At 45.5% G+C, this 19,764-nt stretch overlaps 1 protein-coding gene across 6 annotated transcripts in view; it reads left to right on the top strand.

Moving 5' to 3' along the window:
- The window catches only part of pdzrn3b (PDZ domain containing RING finger 3b), a 170,071-nt gene extending 150,414 nt beyond the window's left edge, over positions 1 to 19,657 (top strand). For all 6 annotated transcript variants that reach the window (XM_041980559.1, XM_041980558.1, XM_041980562.1 and 3 more), the window contains 5 exons: positions 15,675 to 15,773; positions 15,843 to 15,905; positions 15,991 to 16,092; positions 16,345 to 16,461; positions 17,291 to 19,657. In XM_041980559.1, the coding sequence (XP_041836493.1) occupies positions 15,675 to 15,773; positions 15,843 to 15,905; positions 15,991 to 16,092; positions 16,345 to 16,461; positions 17,291 to 18,787 (1,878 nt within the window). In that variant the 3' untranslated portion in view covers positions 18,788 to 19,657. The remainder of the gene's footprint in view (positions 1 to 15,674; positions 15,774 to 15,842; positions 15,906 to 15,990; positions 16,093 to 16,344; positions 16,462 to 17,290) is intronic.
- The last annotated feature ends 107 nt before the right edge of the window (positions 19,658 to 19,764 follow it).

Below are 19,764 nucleotides of genomic sequence, written 5' to 3'. Positions count from 1 at the left end.
ATGAGAAACAAGGAGTGATCAGTGATGAAGAGAGGTGAGTGAGATCATGCAAATGCGACCATGCCTCCATGGAGGCCAGAGGCAGACCAGGGCCAGAGGCCCAGGCCCTCAGCAGCAGACCCGGAGCACCAACCCAAGCCACCCAACCACGAAGACGACTCTAGCCCCACCCGAAGGGCGGCAGAGGAGAGCCCCAGCAAGAGCCCCCCACTGTCCCGGGGCACAGATCCCAGTGAGCCAAGATCAGCAGCCGCCGGCCCCGCCAGGGACCGGCCACCCAGGGCAGCCCAAGCAAAGGGCCCAGGGCCCCAGGAGCCCAGAGGCGGCCGCCCCACCCCCCAAAGGCAGGGGGCCCGCAACATGCCTAGGAGGACCAGCCCCCCCCCAGAAAGCCACCCGGCGCAGGCCAGCGCACACCCCGATGTTCCAGCCGCACACCCCGGGAACCAGGGCGCCATCGACCCCCTCTCCCCACTCCCCACCTACTTCAATCACCACCCCATATAACCCCACACTCACACCCTCCCCCGCGCCGCACCCACAAGCACTCACCACCACACAGTCATGCCACACACAACCCACCCACCATGCCCCGTGGGGGACACCCCAGGCGGACCAGAGGACAACGAGCCCCAAGCACCGACCCTTGACCCAACACCCACAGAGCCAGCAGCCAACCAGCGCAGCCACCCCGGGACCCGGCCCCTCTAGTGGCATTAGGCACCCCCGCTCAAGACAGGCCAGGAGAGGCCGCCCCCCACGACCGGGCCATTCAGGGACCACAGCCAGTGAGCCGTCACCGACCCTAGAAAGTACCCACCCTCCCACATCCCTAACGGGGAATGAGAGGATGGGGACAGCGGCAGACCCACGGCCCACCACCCCCAGGCCTGCCCAACCCCCCCCCCCCCACAAGTGCACTTAACCCCGCCCCAACCACACACAGAAACACATGCACACACCTATTTCCTCGCACACTCCCGCTCATCCTAACTCATATATGCCCTCTCAGCCCCACCCACACAATATAAACACTCACACAACATACAACCCTCCCACTCTCACTCCCCCAGACACACCCCCACTCATCCTAACACATGCATACGCACGCACACAAACATACCACACAAACATCATTCAAAGTATAGACACATACACACAACATACAAGAATCCCTGTCTCACACCCCAGCACCTCCCCCTATAATCCCCCGAATCCCACTCAGCTCTCCTTCAAACCCCTACACCCCCCTTGCCCCCGGGCCATACTCTGGGTCCAGGGCATCAACCAGACACCAGGGCACGCACCAACCCACACCACGGCAGCACATCTGGGCAGCACATCTGGGCAGGCCCAGACCCCTGGCACATAAGGACCCCACCACCCCGGAGGGAGGAGGACCACCCCCGGGCACCAGAGCCCAGAACCCCCGCCCAGCCTGCCCCGGAATAGCCCGGCCACCCGGCCCAGGACCGACGCCCACCAACCCAGGCGTCACCAGTGGCCTCACCCCCTGCCACGAGGCGACTCCAACCGCTGGCCCCCACAGCCTCCGACGGGGCCAGACCCAGAGCCACCCCCATCGCAGAGCAACCCGGTCCCGCACCACAGGCAACCACAAAGAACCCACAACCACCAGTCACTCCCAGCCATTTCCCAACCCCCATAGCAACGAGGTCACAGTCCTCCATCTACACTAAGTGATGGAGCTAAGCACAGGGGACCAGAGGGAATGAAATCCACCTAAATAGTTCTTTGAGGAGGCAGACATTGTCTCACTACTGATGTGGTTAACTAAGAGATTCCTAAACTGCTGAATACACAGATTATTTTTGGTTTTCCAGTTCACAAGGATAGTTTTCTTTGCGATGCATAATGCTGTGCGTATCATGTGTGCAGAGTTAATTGCCATATAAATGTCACCCAAGTCAGCCAGTAGACATAGTGCGGGGATTGCAGGACTATTACATTTAAACCATGTTGACATGTCCACACATACCTGAAGCCAGAACCTGCGGACAGGTGTGCAAGACCACAAGGCATGGAGATAGTTGTCAGGTGTGTTTTCATTGCAGTGTGTGCAGATGTTTGATTATGACAGACCCATTCTGAACATCCTTTGTCCTGTATAATGAGTTCTATGCAGAATTTTGAATTGTATTAGTTGCATATTTGAATTCTTAGTCATTTTAAAGGTGTTTAAACATATTTGTGACCATTTATCTTTATTAAAGTTACTGGATAAGTCACCCTCCCATTTTGAAGTTGGAAGACAGATTGAGTCTTCTAGTTTGGATAATAGTCTATATGTTTTTGATAATAGCTTTGGGGCATTGAGATTCATGAATTCTGCCACCCTAATAGGTAGCTGTAAGTTTAATTGATTAATGGTATATTTTTTACATTTAATAGATTTAAGCTGGTGATATTCTAAAAATCTTTTGCTACTGATTCCATATTGTGAAGTGAGAATATTAAATGACAAGAAGTTTCCATTTTCTATTATATGTTCTAACTGTTTTATTCCTTTTTTTTTTTATTGAGTAAAATTGATAAGCTTTTTGTTTTGCAGGATGTCAGGGTTGTTCTAGAGGGGTGTAAACTTACATGGAAAAAGTGAAGATTTGGTTATTTTTAGAAATTCCCACCAAGCCACTAAAGAGGAACTGATATTGATGCTTTTAAAACACTTATGTGTTTTGATGGTTGAGCTGATGAATGGCAGGTCAGAGATAAACACATCCTCACACAATGCTTGCTCTACATCTAACCATGGTTCATCCAGACTGCTAGGTTTAAGCCATTTGGAGATATACTGCAGCTTGTTAGCTAAGAAAACATGATTAAAGTTGGGTAGCTCCAATCCGCTTCTATCTTTAGTCTGTTGTAATGTTTTTAGACTGATACGTGATGGCTTGTTTTTCCATAAAAATTTAGACATATGTGAGTCCAGTGACTTAAACCAGCTGGATGATGGTTTAGTGGGTATCACTGAAAACAGGTAGTTTACTTTAGATAGAACCATCATTTTAACTGTTGAAACCCTCCCCATGAGTGATATGGGTAAGCACCTCCACCGTGAGAGATCATCCTCTATTGCTTTAAGTAGCTGGACATAATTTAGCTTTGGGTCATCTTTCATAGATTGGATAAAAATATTATATAACAACCCAAATGCATGCGTGAAGACCAAGGATAAAACTTCTCCAAGCTTCTGTTTGCAGAGAGGAACCAGACAGGGCTGCCCGCTTTCTCTTTCACTCTTTGCTATTTTTATTGAACTCCTAGCTGCTGCCATAAGACAAAATAAAGAGATTAAAGGAATCCATGCCAAAAATATAGAACATAAGATAAGTCTTTATGCTGATGATGTATTACTTTTCCTCCAGAACTCACCGACATCTCTCCCCCAGACAATCACACTTATTAACACATTCTCATCAATATCTGACTACTCTATTAACTGGTCTAAGACTATTATTATGCCCATTAACTATAACCTACAAAACACACCCAATACTACAATACAGTCTGGAAACATTATATATCTAGGCATAAACATTTCCCCCAGGTTATCAGAACTAACAAAGTTATATAATATTTTTGTCCAATCTATGAAAGATGACCCAAACCCACATTTGTTTAATGTTGCAAATAAAAATTTCCAGTTTACTCGGTCAAATGCTTTTTCTGCGTCGAAAGAAATGACTGTGGATTCCTGATTATGTAGAGTAGAATAATCTATGATGTTAATTAATCTACGCATGTTAGTAGAGGAATGTCTACCTTTAATAAAGCCTGTTTGGTCGGGATGTATTATTAGAGGGGTTATTTTTTCTCTTCTTCTGGCCAAAGCTTTGCTAATTATTTTGAGATCTACATTTATTAATGAAATTGGACGGTAACTGGATGGAAGTGTTGGGTTTTAATAGTAGAGTAAAATTGGCTAGGTTCATATTTGAAAGTATTTTTTGTTTTTCCCTTATTTCTAATATCATATTGTAGAAAGTGGGTGCCAGCATTGTCCAGAATTCTTTGTAGAATTCTGCTGGGTAACCGTCTGGACCTGGAGCTTTATTGTTGGGCATATGCTGAAGAGCTTCATGGAGTTCGCCGACTGAAAGGGGGGAATCCAAGACCATTTTATTTCATGTTTTAATTTTGGAAGATTGATGTTACTAAGAAATTTATCAATATTGTCATCTGTTGTAGTTAGTTGTGATGTATATAATGTTTTATAGAATTCTTTGAAAGTGTTATTTATCTTGTCAGGGTCATGGCTGATGTTTCCTTCTGGATCTCTGACAGAGGAGATGGTTGTTTTCTCCTTGTTTGTTTTTAACTGATTAGCCAGGAACCTTCCAGATTTATTTCCATGTTCAAAGTTCTCCAAATGAAGTCTTTGCACCAAGAATTGCATCTTTTTATCTATTATTTCATTAAGTTCAAGTTTAGCTTTCCTTATAGCATTTAGTGTGTGTTCTTCTGGGGAGACATAGTAAGCTCCTCTAAGGATTTAATTCTGAGTCCTAACTCTGAAATTCTCAAAGTTTCCTTCTTTTTCTTATGAGAAGAAAAGGAAATTATTTTCTCTCTCTTTACTGCTTTTCCTGCTTCCCAAAGAACACACGCTGAAGTTTCTGGCAAGTCGTTGTTTTCTAGATATAAGGACCATTCTCTTTTAAAGTAGCTGATAAACTTGGGATCTTTAAGTAATGACGTATTAAATCTCCAGTTCCCACTCGTGTTTTCAGTTTTACACCATTCTGTGATCACCTCCATTGAGACATTACTGTGAACAGAGAGTGCTGAAGAGAAAAGAACTATGAAAATATTGCTGTTTCTATTAAAATGCTTTCGTCCCAGAGATTTATAGGTATGTAGAAGCTACTGTGGGTGGGTTTGTAAGTAAAAAAAGGACAAAAATAATGAAAATCTAAAACAATCAAAGCTAAGAGCAAGAGCAGCAGCAAGCAAAAACACCTGATTTTAGATTTAGATGTTTGCCTGTTTCAACCAGCCTCTCCCTCCACACGCATCATGCACTGAGTGTAGGGCACCAAGTGATCAGTGATAATCATAATCATGGGGTTAACAACCAGCCAATCACAGATCTGAAATGAGACTTGTCTTTGACAGTTTTGTGATCTTCTGACATATTCAGACACATTCTGTAAAGTTTGAGAAAGAAAACTAGTCAAAACAAGAAAACTTGTCTGTGTTTAAAACCAGTTTTACCTCAGTAGGAAGTGATCTCCTACAGACAGTTAACAGCTCACTGGAATCAGGGACTAAAGATGGCTGCCATTAAGCCAGCCCTAAAGAGAAGTCTAGATGCCTCCATGATGAACAACTATAGACCACTCTCTAACCTCTCTGTTATGTCCAGGAATAGTCAGAAAGTTGTTTTTAACCATGACCAGGTTCTGGTCCAGTGTCCATCCTGCTTCTGGTCCTGTATCAATCCTGGTTCCGGTTCTGTATCAGTCCTGGTTCTGGTGCTGTATCAGTCCTAGTTCTGGTCCAGTATCCGTCCTGGTTCTGGTCTAGTATCAGTCCTGATTTTGGTCCTGTATCAGTCCTAGTTCCGGTTCTGTATTAGTCCTGGTTCTGGTCCTGTATCCATCCTGGTTCTGGTCCTGTATCAATCCTGGTTCCGGTTCTGTATCAGTCCGGATTCTGGTCCAGTATCCGTCCTGGTTCTGGTCTAGTATCAGGCCTAATTCTGGTCCTGTATCAGTCCTGGTTCCAGTCCTGTATCAGTCCTGGTTTCGGTCCTGTAACAATCCTGGTTCCGGTTTTGTATCAGTCCTGGTTCTGGTCCTGTATTAATCCTGGTTCTGGTCCTGTAGCTGTCCTGGTTCTGTATCAGTCCTGGTTCTGGTCCAATATCCATCCTGGTTCTGGTCTAGTATCAGTCCTGATTCTAGGCTAGTATCAGTCCTGGTTCTGGTGAAGTATGAGTCCTGGTTCTGGCCCTGTATCCATCCTGGTCCTGGTCTAGTATCAGTCTTGGTTCTGGTGGATCTCAGTGCTGCGTTTGATACTGTAGATCACAGAATCCTGTTGCACAGGCTGGAAAACTGGGCTGGACTTCCTGGAGCAGTTCTTAACTGGTCCAGGTCCTGTTTAGAAGGCCGGAGTTATTTAGTTCCGATCGGCAGCTATGAATCTGAGCGAGTGGCCATGATTTGTGGAGACCCCCGAGGTCAGTCCTTGGACCTATTCTGTTCAACTTGTATCTGCTCCCTTTGGGTCACATATTACAAAACTTTAGCATTAATGATCACAGTTATGCAGATGATACACAACTTTATGTCTCTGTCACCAGACGACTGCAGTCCAGCAGACTTACTGTGTCAGTTTGGAGCAAATAAACGCCTGGATGAGGAAGAATTTTGTACAATTAAATGAAGACAAAACTGAGATTATTCTGTTTGGTAGAAAGAGAAGAGGGTCAGCATTGGTAAACACCTGGAGACTCGGGTTCTTAAAACCACCGACCAAGTTGGTAACCTTGGAGTGTTGATAGACTCAGATATGAAAGAGCTGTCACCAAGGCAGTTGTTTACTGGACTGTTAACTGGACCTCCCAGTAAGACCAGTAGAAAATCCTCAAAGTGTTAATCGCTAGTGATCTGACAGTGTCTGGTCTTTTAACTGGACGTTCCAGTAAAACCAGTAAACATCTGCAGCTCATCCTGGTGCTGCCGCTAGAGTTTTAACCTGGATTAAGAGATCTGAACACATCTCACCAGTTTAACATCTTTATACCGGTTTCAAGTAAGTCACAGAACAGATTCAAATGCCCCTACTGATAGTCTACAAAGCCCAGAATTGATGTGTGATATGATCAGGGAATATAAACCTAGTTCAGGTCAGCTAGTCCAGACTAGACCTAGACCAGAGTCTGGTTGAGCATCTGATCTGAAAAACAACAGGTTGTTTAGTGAGGTGGTTAAAGTGGGAGGGGGGATCCCAGGAGAGGCTGAAAATCCAGGACATTTTAGTTTAATTATGGCTTTATAAGATATTGTTTCTCTTTATACTCTTTATATTCACTTTTTAATGCTTTGTCTGCACCTTGCTGTAATAATTTTAATGTTTTGTGTAAAGCATTTTTATATGAAACCTGCCTTGTATATGTCAGAACTACAGTAACAGAAGTTTTTTGTCCTCAAAAGATGGACGTCATTTTGTCTGTTGTTGCATAAGACAGATGCACAAAACGAAACATCACAGAATTGATAATTATAACATCACAAAGCAGTTGTGCTGCATTCACGAAATGGCAAGCAGCAGTCCTGTTGCAACACAGCTGGTTCAAATGAAACACTTCTCCAACAGGTTGTCGTCACATTTTGCACAACTTCAACTCCACTTTATTTATACAGCACTTTTAAAACAACACGGTTGACCAAAGTGCTTCACACCATAATAAAACAATAAAATAATAAAAAGAGAATATAAAAAACATATATGATAAAACAGTAAACATTATAAAATAGTAAACAGTAAATATGTATACCTATCATTCAAAATAAAATATTCAGTCAAAACCAACATCTCAACCAGTGTTAAAAGCCAAAGAGAAAAAATTAGTTTTTTTGGTTGGGGGGACATTTAAGAGTGACCTGTCTGCCGATCTGAGGGAGCGTGACGGTGTGTAGGGCTGTAAGAGGTCTGACAGATATTGTGGGGCAAGACTGTGAAGACACTTAACAACAAATAAAAGAATTTTAACATCAACTCTAAAACAAACGAGCAGCCAATGCAGGGAGGCCAAGACCAGAGTAATATGCTCTAGTGTCCAGATATGCTCCAATCTGGACACTAAAACTCTGCTCGATCAAATAAGATTTCAACCATTGTAGAGCCACACCCCGAACGCTCACCAATTTTCTAGGCGAGACAAAAGGATCTGATGGTTCACTGTGTCAAAAGCCGCTGTGAGGTCCAACAGTACCAACACCACACAGTGACCAAAATCTGTGGCCATAAAAACATTGTTATAAACCCTCACAAGCTTGCATGACTAATTAATTTTAATCTGGTGTGTAGCTGCACATCTAATACCTGCTGGACAGTTGCCCTCAAGGCCCGGAGCTGGTGATCCTTGCTCAAGATTGTCCGTGAGAGAAGACAAATGAACGGATCACCACATAATCCTCCATGTTCTTGCACATCTAAATAGTGGACGTTCATTTTAAAGGTGTGCACACCCAAAGCTTCTAACAGGTACAGACTGAATGAGATGGCTATCATGCAAATGTTGTTCACAGAATTTCCAAAATAAGAGTCAGAGCTTGTAGTTTTCATACTGTATTTTACCTGCCTTTTGTCTAGAATATTTTTCCCTCATTTTACTTTTTTATTGCCAATTTTATTCATATTTTACTATTTTTCACAACTTGATCATTTTCTGCTTTGTAATGCACTTTGACTTAGATCATGCTTTATCAATAAAAATGGATCAATTCAGTGATTGAAACATATAAGTAAAAGCATTTATGTTGAAAAGCAGGATTTTTCATCAGTCTTCTTCCTTCACCTCCAGCAGATTAAATGTGAAGAGTTTACTTGTATGTCGTCATTGCGATGAAAGTTCACATAATTATTGTAATTTAAGGGGTCAAGATGATTCATCAATCTCACAGCTTCTGGAAAGAAGCTGTTCCTCAGACTGGTGGTCCTGCTCTTAAAGGAGGTCAGGATTGTACTCCCTAGCCCAGCATGCCTCAGCCTCCTAAGAAAGTTTAAGCACTGATGTGCCTTCTTAATCAGACAGAAAGTGTTGTTTCTCCAGGTAAGGTCGTCGGAGATGTTTATGCCAAAGTACCTGCAACTGGAAACCACTTCCACTGCAGTCCCTCCGATGCACAAGGGAGGGGGGATGCCTACCCCTTCTGAAGTCCACAATCATCTCCTTGCTCTTTTTCATGTTGATGTTAAAGTTGTTTTTTTCGCACCAACCCTCCAAGTGTTCCACCTCCTTCCTGTAGGTGACCTCATCATTATTGACGATCCGTCCCAGCACAACTGTGTCGTCCGCAATCTTCACAACCCAACAGCTCGAATGTCTCGCCAAGCAGTCATGTGTGAGCAGGGTGAACAGGACGGGGGCCATGACCACTCTCTTGAAGCACTTTATGTCTCACTTTATGTGAGAGCCACCAGCTGATAGTTGTTCGGGCTTGTCACTGTGGATGATTTAGGGATGGGAATAATTGTGGTGGTCTTTAAACAGGTCGGGACCATCGCCTGAAGGAGAAAGATATTAAATATGTCCATCAACACCTCAGTGAGTTGGTCCGCACAGCCCCTCAGTACCCGCCCAGGGTGGATTGATCCCCTGAAGGGTCCTCCTCACCTCTGCTGCAGTCACCCTGAGGGGCTCCTCTCCTGGTGGAGGGATGAATCTGGTGCTGGTAGGGATGCTTGGATCCTCAAAGCGGGCATAGAAGCTTTGTAGTGTCTGGTAAGGAAGGGTCCCTGGGCACTGTGCATTTCTGGTGCCGTAGTCCGTCATACACTTTATGCCCCTCCACATACTCCTGGGATAATTGGACATAAAGTGTCCCTGGATCCTCCAGCCGTATGCGGCCTTGGCTCTCCTAACTCCCACAACATGCTGTCTTCTGGCTGCTCTGAGTGCCGGTCTGTCACCAGAACTACACACTGCATCTCTGCTGAAAGCCAGGGATGCAGGGTTTCTGGTTTGGATGTTCTGTTATTCTCCTGGTAGTGGTGACATCCTCCATGCACTTCCTGATTTATCTGAGGACAGCCAATGTAAAGTCCTCCAGGTCCACTATCCCTTCACAGACCGCAGCCTCCCTAAAGATCTGCCAGTTCGCTCGTTGAAAGCAGTCCTGAAATGTGAGGACAGCATCACTGGGCCACACCGTGATGGTCCTCTGTCTCAGTATGTGACGTTTGAGTGGAGGACGGTAGGCAGGGACCAACATGACAGAAATATGGTCAGAGAAGCCCAGGTTGGGGTGGGGGGCAGATCTGTATGCGTCCAGTTTGTTGGTATAAACACGGTCCAGCGTGTTATTCCCCCGTGTCGGAATGGTGACCTGCTGGTAGAACTTAGGTAAGGTGTCCGTCAGGTTTACATGATTGAAGTCCCACACAACCACATAAAACGCCTCCGGGTGTTTATGTTGGAGCGAGCTGATGTTATTATGAAGCTCCTTTAGTGCTTTATTAGCCTTAGCACTTGGTGGGATATAAACAACCATAACAAACACCACCGTAAACTCCCAAGGCAGATAGTGGGGCTGGCATTCAACAGTAATATCCTCTATCGCCTCTGAGCAGTGGTTGTTTACCAGAGTACAGTTTGTGCATCAAACCTTTATTCACGTAGACGCATAATCCGCCCCCACGGGTTGTCCCCGACTGTTGGTTGTGATCCGCCTGGAAGAGAAGCCAACCATCCATCTGAAAGGCCAGGTCCGGCATTTTGTCATTCAGCCAGGTCTCTGTTAGACAAAGCGCCGTGCAGTTCCTCATTTCACGGTAAGCCACGAACCTAAGTCTGAGTAGATCCAGCTTATTGTCCAGGGAGCGGACATTGGACAGGAACAAAGACAGGATCAGTGGTCCCCCGGCATTAGCCTTTAGCCTGGTTAACAGTCCGCCCCGTTTTCCCCTCTTCTGCCTCCGTGCACACCACTACCTCTTGCCTTCCATCTGACAGGTGACCCTGCGACTTTTCTGGATCCTCTGAATCTGCAGTCTCACCAGCAGGGCCTTGGTTCATAATGTTGTGCTCATGGCCAAACCATCCCTTATCTTTATAAGTTCGGTTCAGCTGTATTTTATATGCATATTAACATAAGTAATATTAATAAGGTTAGCCTCAGGACCAACCAAAAGTGTACTAGCGGGGAGCCTCACCCAGGAGGTCGAGAAGCTGCTACACTACTGCGCGCCACCAGCAGTGCAGCGGGCCAGTCATCATGAAGTGCTTTGAGCGAGTGGTGCTGGCCCACATTCAGAGCTGCTTACCAGACACACTGGACCCCCTGCAGCATGCCTACCGGTCCAACAGGTCCACCTACTGCTGCAGCCCTGCACATCTCCCTCTCACACCTGGAGGATAAAGACTCCTACATCAGGATGCTCTTTATTGACTACAGCTCAGCTTTCAATATGGTCTTCCCCCAACAGCTCACCCACAAACTGTTTTCCCTGGGACTACACTCCATCCTCTGGGACTGGCTCCAGGACTTTCTGACTGGCAGGCCTCAGTCTATCAGGATCGGGAACAAGACTTCAGCCAGCATCATTACTAACACTGGCACACCACAGGGGTGTGTCCTCAGTCCCATGCCCTACACTCTGTTCATCCATGACTGTGTGGCCTCCCACAAGGAAAACACCATCCTGAAGTTTGCGGACACCACCGCTGTGATAGGACGCATCGCTGGCGGGGATGAGGCAGCCTACAGGAGGGAGGCAGCCTCTCTGGTGACATGGTGTGAGAACAACCTCACTCTCAACATGGACAAGACCAAGGAGATGATAGTGGACATGAGGAAGGAGAGGAACCCTCACCAGCCACTGCTTATCCGCGGGCTGGAAGTGGAGAGGGTGAGCAGTTTTAAATATCTGGGGGTCCACATCAGCGAGGACGTCACCAGCATGTCACCAAAGATCCTCAGAAATGTCTCTAGCTGCGTGATTAAGTCCATCCTGACCAGCTGCATCACCGCGTGGTACGGCAGCAAACGCAGGCAGAGAGCGGTGAAGACTGGTCCAGCATCACCAGGACTCTGCTGCATTCTCTGTAGGGCATCTGTAGTGTATTGCTGTTTTATTGTGAAGGCTGACCAGAAGACACGGTACCTTCGGTGTGGCCAGAGAGTAAAAATGAATTATTGACTTGCTGTTACTGGAAACACGGTCCTCCTGTCAAGTTATTGGTATGAAACCAAACATTAAATCGTGTCAGAAGTGAAACTTGGACAGAGAAGGCAAGAATGGTGCACTTCGAACCACCGCCAAACTTAATCCTACAAGTGAACCTTGCCGAAAATTAGAGAACATGGCTGCAGCTCTACGAACTGTTCGCCATAGCTAGCAGTGTGGCTGAAAACTTTTCAACTTTTCTACATGTTGTGGAGGAGTAAGCCATTAAAGTGAGTAACACATTTGTCTTTACCAACGACCAGAGGAACAAAATAGCTCCATTAAAACAGAAGTTCAAAGATTACTATGAACCCAGAAAAAAAAAATCTGCTGTATATCCAACACCTGTTCTTCACCCGTGCACAAGGCCTGTCGGAAATGATAGATGCCTATGTAACAGACCTAAAAAATAAGGCAAAAGATTGAGGTTGGTGACCTGTGCGACTCACTAATAAGAAACAGAATTGTCTGTGGAATATGTGATGATTGAATAAGAGCCAGACTGCTCAGAGAGGCAGACCCCACACTGGATGAAGCAGTAGAGTTGTTCCATGCCAGTGAACTGACATCCACACAGATAAAAGCCTTACAGGAGGCTAATTTTAAAAATGTCATCACAGCAAAAACAAACAAAAAATGGAGTAGCACCAAAGAAAGCCCGAAATCCTCTGAAAAGAAAGTTAACTGTGACAGATGTGGATACAAGCATGAACAGAGAAGGTGCCCAGCCTATGGACAAACGTGCAAGAAGTGTGAAGAGCTGCAAGCTGCACATCACACTGCAAGTTAGTGGCATATTCTGGTCACAAGATGGAATCACTGGGCAAACGTGTGCCAGTACAAAGGTCAAAAACACCAGACTGACTTTGAAATAATAAATAAAGATGCTCCAGCTATTCTAGGAAGAGAGTCAAGCACAAAGTTAAAAATAGTGAAACGGTTGTATAGCATGACAAAAACAGAAGACATGTTAAAAATTATAGACATCTCTTCACAAGACTTGGATGTTTGCCAGGTGAGCGCACCATAAAACTTTACCCTAACACCCTAAGGTGTTCACGCATGCCTAATGCACAGTATTTCTCTGTGTTGGACAAAAACCAAGGGTTGTATCAAATAAAATTGGACAAAGAGTTAACATACCCATTAGCAGATACCACTTCAAGCACCTTGTCTTTAGTATCCCACCTGCCAGTGAAGTGTTCCAGAGAGCAGTGGCCCAGATGATTGAAGGGTTGGATGGTGTCATAAACATTATTAATGATCTGTTGGTCTGGGGAGACTCACTAGAACAATGTGATCAGAGGCTACAAAAGCTAATGAAGATGTGAGATCCAACTTAAAACAAGTGCAAGTTCAGAAAGACGAAAGTCAAGTGCATTGGTCACACACTCAGTGCAGACAGACTGCAGCCTGATGAGGAAAAGATTCGAGCCATTACTCAACTGCTGCCACCTGTTCACAAACAAGCATTGATGTGGTTCATGGGAATGGTCCAGTATCAATCAAAATTCATCCCCAACACCTCTGAGCTCTCTGCTCCGCTTTGTAAGCTGCTGCAGGGAGAAGCCAAATGGTACTGAGAGGAGCCTCAGCAGCAAAGCGTGTACCTGCTAAAGAAGGTCATAACAGGATCCCCCACGCTGAAATATTATGATGTCAACAAGGTGGTGACGCTCTCCGTAAATGCCAGCTCTGAGGGCATCAGAGCTGTGATACTCCAAGATGGGCAACCCATGGCATTTGGATCAAGGGTGCTCACAGACTGTCAACACTGATATGCTCAAACAGCAAAGGAGCTCCTGGCCATTGTGAATGGATCTGAGAAATTTCACCAGTACCTATATGGCAGGGAAATACAGGTAGAGAGTGACCACAAACCACTGGAGAGCATATTAAAGAAACCATTGCATCAAGCACCTATGAGACTGCAAAGGATGCTGCTGCATCTACAAAAATACAATGTGAGGGTAACCAACAAACCAGGAAGGAGCTTCACGTTGCGGATGCACTGAACCGTGCTTATCGTAATGAGCATAAAGAGGATCTTATGGAGCAAGAACTACAGGTAAACTGGATCATACCGCAGCTGCCTATTTCAGAAGAAAAGTTGAAAATGTTCAAAGATGCAACTGCACAAGATATGGTTCTTCAGGAATTAAAAGACCTAACACTGACCAGATGGCCTAGAGACAGGTCTGCTGTGCCAAAGAGCACACAACCCTTCTGGACATTCAGAGAGGAAATCAGTTTTGTCTCAGGACTGCTGTTCAAGGTGGAGAAACTCGTACCACTGCAGCTAAGATGCTGGATACAATACACGAGTCACACTTAGGAGGAGAGGGTCAGGGATGAGCTGTATTGGCCTGGCATGTCCACACAGATTGAAGAAGTGGTGCTCAGTGTGCACTCTGCAATGAGAACAGGAGCAACCATCAAAAGGAGCCATTGATATCACACCTGTTACCACACAGACTATGGGAGAAGGTTGGTACTGATCTATTTCATAGCAATGGTTCAGAGTTTCTGCTCTGTGTTGACTACTTCTCCAAATACCCAGAGATAATGAGGCTGAGCGATACAACCAGTAAAGGAGTGATAACAGCCATGAAATCCATCTTCTCTAGACATGGCATCCCTGACGTGGTCTTTTCTGACAATGGTCCACAATATGCCAGTGAGGACTTCAGATGTTTTGCCGCAAGCTGGGAGTTCAGTCATGTCACATCAAGCCCAGGTCATGCTCAGTCTAATGGACAGGCAGAAAGAGCTGTGCAAACCGTTTTGCGTGCATGGGTCTGTCGCTTGCGTAGATCCTGATGGAACGTAGGCTAAAGACAAAACTACCAGTTTCCACCTCTTTGCTCACCCCAGAGAGTGCACTCAGTGTGCACAGACAAAAGAAGGAAAAGCAGGAGAAACAAGAAAGCTACTATGATCGTCGTGCAAAACTGCTGCCTGAGCTGCACACTGGAGAAAATGTGAGGATGAGGTCAGGAAATATATGGAAACCAGGGGTGGTTGTGAAAAAAAACGATCAGCCCCACTCCTATGTTGTCTGCATGCCTGAAGGAAGAATGTTCAGATGTAACAGAAAGCAGACAGACGGCTGAAGCAGCGTTTCCACCAAATTCTGAGGAGAACATTGATGAGGAAGTGGACTGTGACAACAGTCGGCTGACAGTGTCGATACAGATACTCAATCCTTTTTATTTTTTCTATTTTATAATCTTTTAAGGGACTCGGTGCGGACAGCAACGTAAGAATTTCATTGCTCAGGGAAACTTGTTTCCTTCCTTGGCAAATGACAGTAAACACTTGGAATCTTGAATCTTGAGTCATATGTATGTATAGGTGTGCACAGGTGTGTGTATATGTAGGTGTACATGCAGATGTTTGTGTAGACGTATATTTAATCTACTTTGGTAAGTACAACCTTCCTGCTGACATGTGCATGTCCTGCTGATTATCACAAAGTTTTAGGGAGTTGAACCGATCAGGACTCGGTGACCAGCGTGGCTCATATCTTCATCTGTATCTGTGAGAGTACAGGTGTCCTACCTGTCCTCAGCCCGCTGCATCATGATGGCTTCGCTGCATTCAGCTGGAAGACTCGTCACAATGACTCATGCATTGTTGTTGCTCTCTGATCCTGTTTCATTGTCCGTTCATTCAGTCTGAACAAACACAAACTAATTCTGCTTAGTCTTGGACAAAAATATTAACTTTAGGTTTAATTTTTGCCTCACCAGGAAGTTGATCTGTACCGAGCCAACATCCAAGACAAGCTCGGCTTAACCATCTGTTATAGAACTGATGATGAGGATGAAGCTGGGATCTACATCAGTGAGGTGAGCGTTGCTTTCCCACAGGCATGTTCACCCTGGCTCTCAGATACATAACGTTTCTGTTTCCTTTAGATTGATCCAAACAGCATCGCTGCAAAGGACGGCAGAATCAGAGAAGGTGACAAAATCATACAGGTAAGATCTTAATGAGCTAATATGTTGTTTTTTGGGATCTTAGTATAAATTAAGACTCAGCTTCTAAATATACCTGTCGTTTCAGATAAATGGCATTGAGATCCAAAATCGAGAGGAGGCTGTGGCTCTGTTGACCAGTGAGAACAAGCAGAATATCTCTCTGCTGGTGGCCAGACCGGAGATCCAGGTAATTAGCATGTCAGCACAGTTGGTGAAGGTGAATAGCAACAAGTCATGCTGCACTAAAACATTCATTTGGTGTGTTTGGAACCCCATATTTCATGTCCTTAACGGTGCAATGTGTTTAGAATAACAGACGTAAGTTCCCCTCACAGCCCATTTTTGCAGTTTTTATTTATCCATTTATTTTTTGGTGAGAGAAAGCTTGAAAACCTGCATCTAATGAGGTGTCTCTTCTTTCTTGTCCTCCATGTCTCAGCTGGACGAGGGCTGGATGGATGACGACAGGAACCATTTCTTGGATGAGCTCCACATGGACATGCTGGAGCAACAGCACCATGAGGCCATGCAGTTCACTGCCAGCATGCTGCAGCAGGTACGTGCACATGCACACGTTCACAGCATGCTGCAGGAGGTACACGCACGTAATAAAATAATAATAATAATGGATTAGATAATAATGGATTAGATTTATATAGTGCTTTTCAAGGCACCCAAAGAGCTTTACATAGTGCATCCATCATTCATCCACTCCTCACTCATACCTGGTGATGCTAAGCTACGTGTAGCCACAGCTACAGCCACAGTTTGTTAAACAACTGACTGATTCATTAACCCCTCCAAGTGGTGGGAACCAGTACTGCAACTAAACTTCTCTTGGATAATGGCAATATCTCTCTTGTCTTTAGTTGATAACTTGCCCAATCACTGAACATTTATTTTTTGGCCCTCTAGGTGATGCTTGAGACCCAAGCATGGGCCACGGGCCCATGGTTGCAAATCACCGGTTTACAGCACTGTGTTAAAAGAACAGAATGGACCCTTTAAGAGTGAGCTGCAGCACAGTCTGTGAGTGCAATCCTCTGACATGCAGCTCATTTCTGAGCAGGGCATGCTAAGGGAAAGTTAGCCAAGAGAAAGTACCTGTGCTCCTCCGGTTAAAAGCCGAACCCCATGTCCGCTTTCCCACTGTGTAAAGCAAAGGAGGCCAACCCTCAATCTAGCTGCAGCTCCACCCCTGCACCAATCCCCACCCCATCACAGCCAAAACTAACTTTGTTCTTTACAGCATCTGTCATTCAGTGTATTTAACAAGCTTAATCGACTTATAGATTTTTATTGACTTGATTAATTATCTTCAGAATGCCTTGTTAACATGCTTTACTCGCCATCAAAGCTCTGCCATTGTGCTGCCTGTTTTGCAGAACAAGCTTGAGGAAGATGGAGGAACCACAGACACAGCTACTCTGCTCTCCAACCACCACGAGAAGGACAGCGGCGTTGGTCGCACGGATGAGAGCACCAGAAACGATGAGAGCTCTGAGCAAGAAAACCTCTGTGACGACCAAGCGACCACAGCCTTCAACACGCTGGGCAGCTGCAGAAAGCTGAACTACAGCCAGGACACGCTTGGCAGCACCGACCTGCCCTTCAATGGCGAATCGGTCATTACTGCGGACTACACCGACACAGACTTTCTGGGCATCCCGGCTGATGAGTGTGAGCGTTTCCGAGAGCTTCTGGAGCTCAAGTGTCAGATGAGGAACAGTGGAGCCCAGGGCCTCTACAGCCAGGGTGCCGGAGTGGGGGTCCAGGACCAGGAGGGCGTGGATAAGGAGCTGGAGCTCCTCAATGAGGAACTGCGCAGCATTGAGATGGAGTGCCTGAATATCGTCCGTGCTCACAAGTTGCAGCAGCTGAGGGAGCAGTGCAGAGAGTCGTGGATGCTCCATAACAGTGGCTTCCGCAACTACAACACTAGCATAGATGCTCGCCGCCATGAGCTGTCAGACATCACAGAGCTGCCTGAGAAGTCAGACAAGGACAGCTCCAGTGCGTACAATACCGGAGAGAGCTGCCGCAGCACCCCTCTGACTCTAGAACTGTCTCCAGATAACTCGCTTCATAGAGGAGCAAAGAACCAGGGCTCAGCCGGACCATCCAATGGCAGGATGCTCAAGCCTCTACTGTCCCCTGTCCAGGAGGCTTGCAGTCCCAGCTGGAGCAGAGGCCCATCCAAGGATCAAGATGGTGAGATCAAGGAAAGGAAGTTGGGAGAGTCCAGTAAGAGTGGACGTAGTTTTTCCCACTCCCATTCGCCATACAAGCATGCTCACATCCCTGCCCACGCCCAGCACTACCAGAGCTACATGCAGCTCATCCAGCAGAAATCTGCCGTGGAATATGCCCAAAGTCAGATGAGCCTGGTCAGCATGTGCCGGGACCCCATCAGCTCCGGTGGCCTGGAGCCCAAGATGGAGTGGAAGGTGAAGATCCGCAGTGATGGCACACGATACATCACAAAGCGGCCCGTTCGGGACAAGTTGCTGAGGGAGCGCGCCCTTCGAATTCACGAGGAGCGCAGCGGCATGACCACAGACGATGATGCCCTGAGCGAGCTCAAGATGGGCCGCTACTGGAGCAAGGAGGAGAGGAAGCAGCATGCAGTCCGTGCCAAGGAGCAGAGGCAGCGCCGCGAGTTCATGAAGCAAAGCAGAGAAGATTGCCAGAAAGAGCCAACGGGCGCGGAGGACAGAAAAGAGCCCAACATCATCGAACTCAGCCACAAAAAAATGATGAAAAAGAGGAACAAGAAAATATTTGACAACTGGATGACCATCCAGGAACTTCTGACCCATGGTACCAAGTCGCCAGATGGCACAAGAGTTTACAACTCGCTCCTGTCAGTGACCACAGTCTAAGTAGTCCTCCAAGCAGTCAAAGGACAGACTGCAGAGTACTGGACTGGACAGAGACCAGACCCAGCTGAGAGTAGAAATTCCTGCCTCCTACAATGTGTAAATAGAAAGTAAGGAAAGCTTTTTCTGGACCAACACCTTCCACCACTGTGGTGTAGAGATGGTTGGACTGGACTGAATGGGGCTCGGCTACTGTTTGACAATGATTTTAAAACCTTTTTTAATAACCTTTTCTATGCTTGCTCTTTTGGATATTTTCAGATAAAAAATTACAAAATATATGACTTTTTGGAAGGTTTTGAAAGTGTGCCATACTTTAAACAGGCAGCATTTATGCCATTTGTGTTATTTTATTCTTACCACTACACACACACACACACATATGTGTGTGTGTGTGTCTTATCAGTGTTTTATTGTTACATATAAAACTTTTACATAAACAATACTATTTTTACTGAAAGGTGGAAAACCAAAACCTTTTCAAAAGGACTTTCAAAAGATCAAATTTTTGTAAGAAATCCACTTTTTTTTGTTTTTTAATTTTAAATTTATTCAAATGGTGCTGATTTCCCAAAGTTATATGCCACCAGCGATGTACCATCTGGTAAATGATGTAGAGGACATCATAAAGTAATTGTCCTATATGTACGTACATTTAAAGATGTTTCTTCTGTTTAAGCACTCGTGTAGCTACTTTTGCTTTTGTAGGATTTCATTTATTGGACAGAATAAATAAAATAACAGCCGAAAATATCATTAACTAACCACACAATTTAAGTCTTGTGAAATGAAAGAAGTTATAAATTATTGTTTTATATATGATGAGCTTTGAATTGTTGTTTGTCAGTCATTAAAGATATTGAGGAAAAAAGGGAAATCTGTTGTTCTAATGTTGGGAAATGGTCAAAAATCTCTGTCTGGGCCTACTGGGGCCTATGCCTCTGGCTGGGGGTCATTTTCTAACTGAGCGTCTTTCTCTG

The sequence above is a fragment of the Melanotaenia boesemani genome, chromosome 3, assembly GCF_017639745.1.
Source record: "Melanotaenia boesemani isolate fMelBoe1 chromosome 3, fMelBoe1.pri, whole genome shotgun sequence".
In the NCBI taxonomy this organism is placed as follows: Eukaryota; Metazoa; Chordata; class Actinopteri; order Atheriniformes; family Melanotaeniidae; genus Melanotaenia; species Melanotaenia boesemani.
Note: the sequence above shows the minus strand (reverse complement) of the source record. Positions and strands in the feature narration are given on the sequence as shown.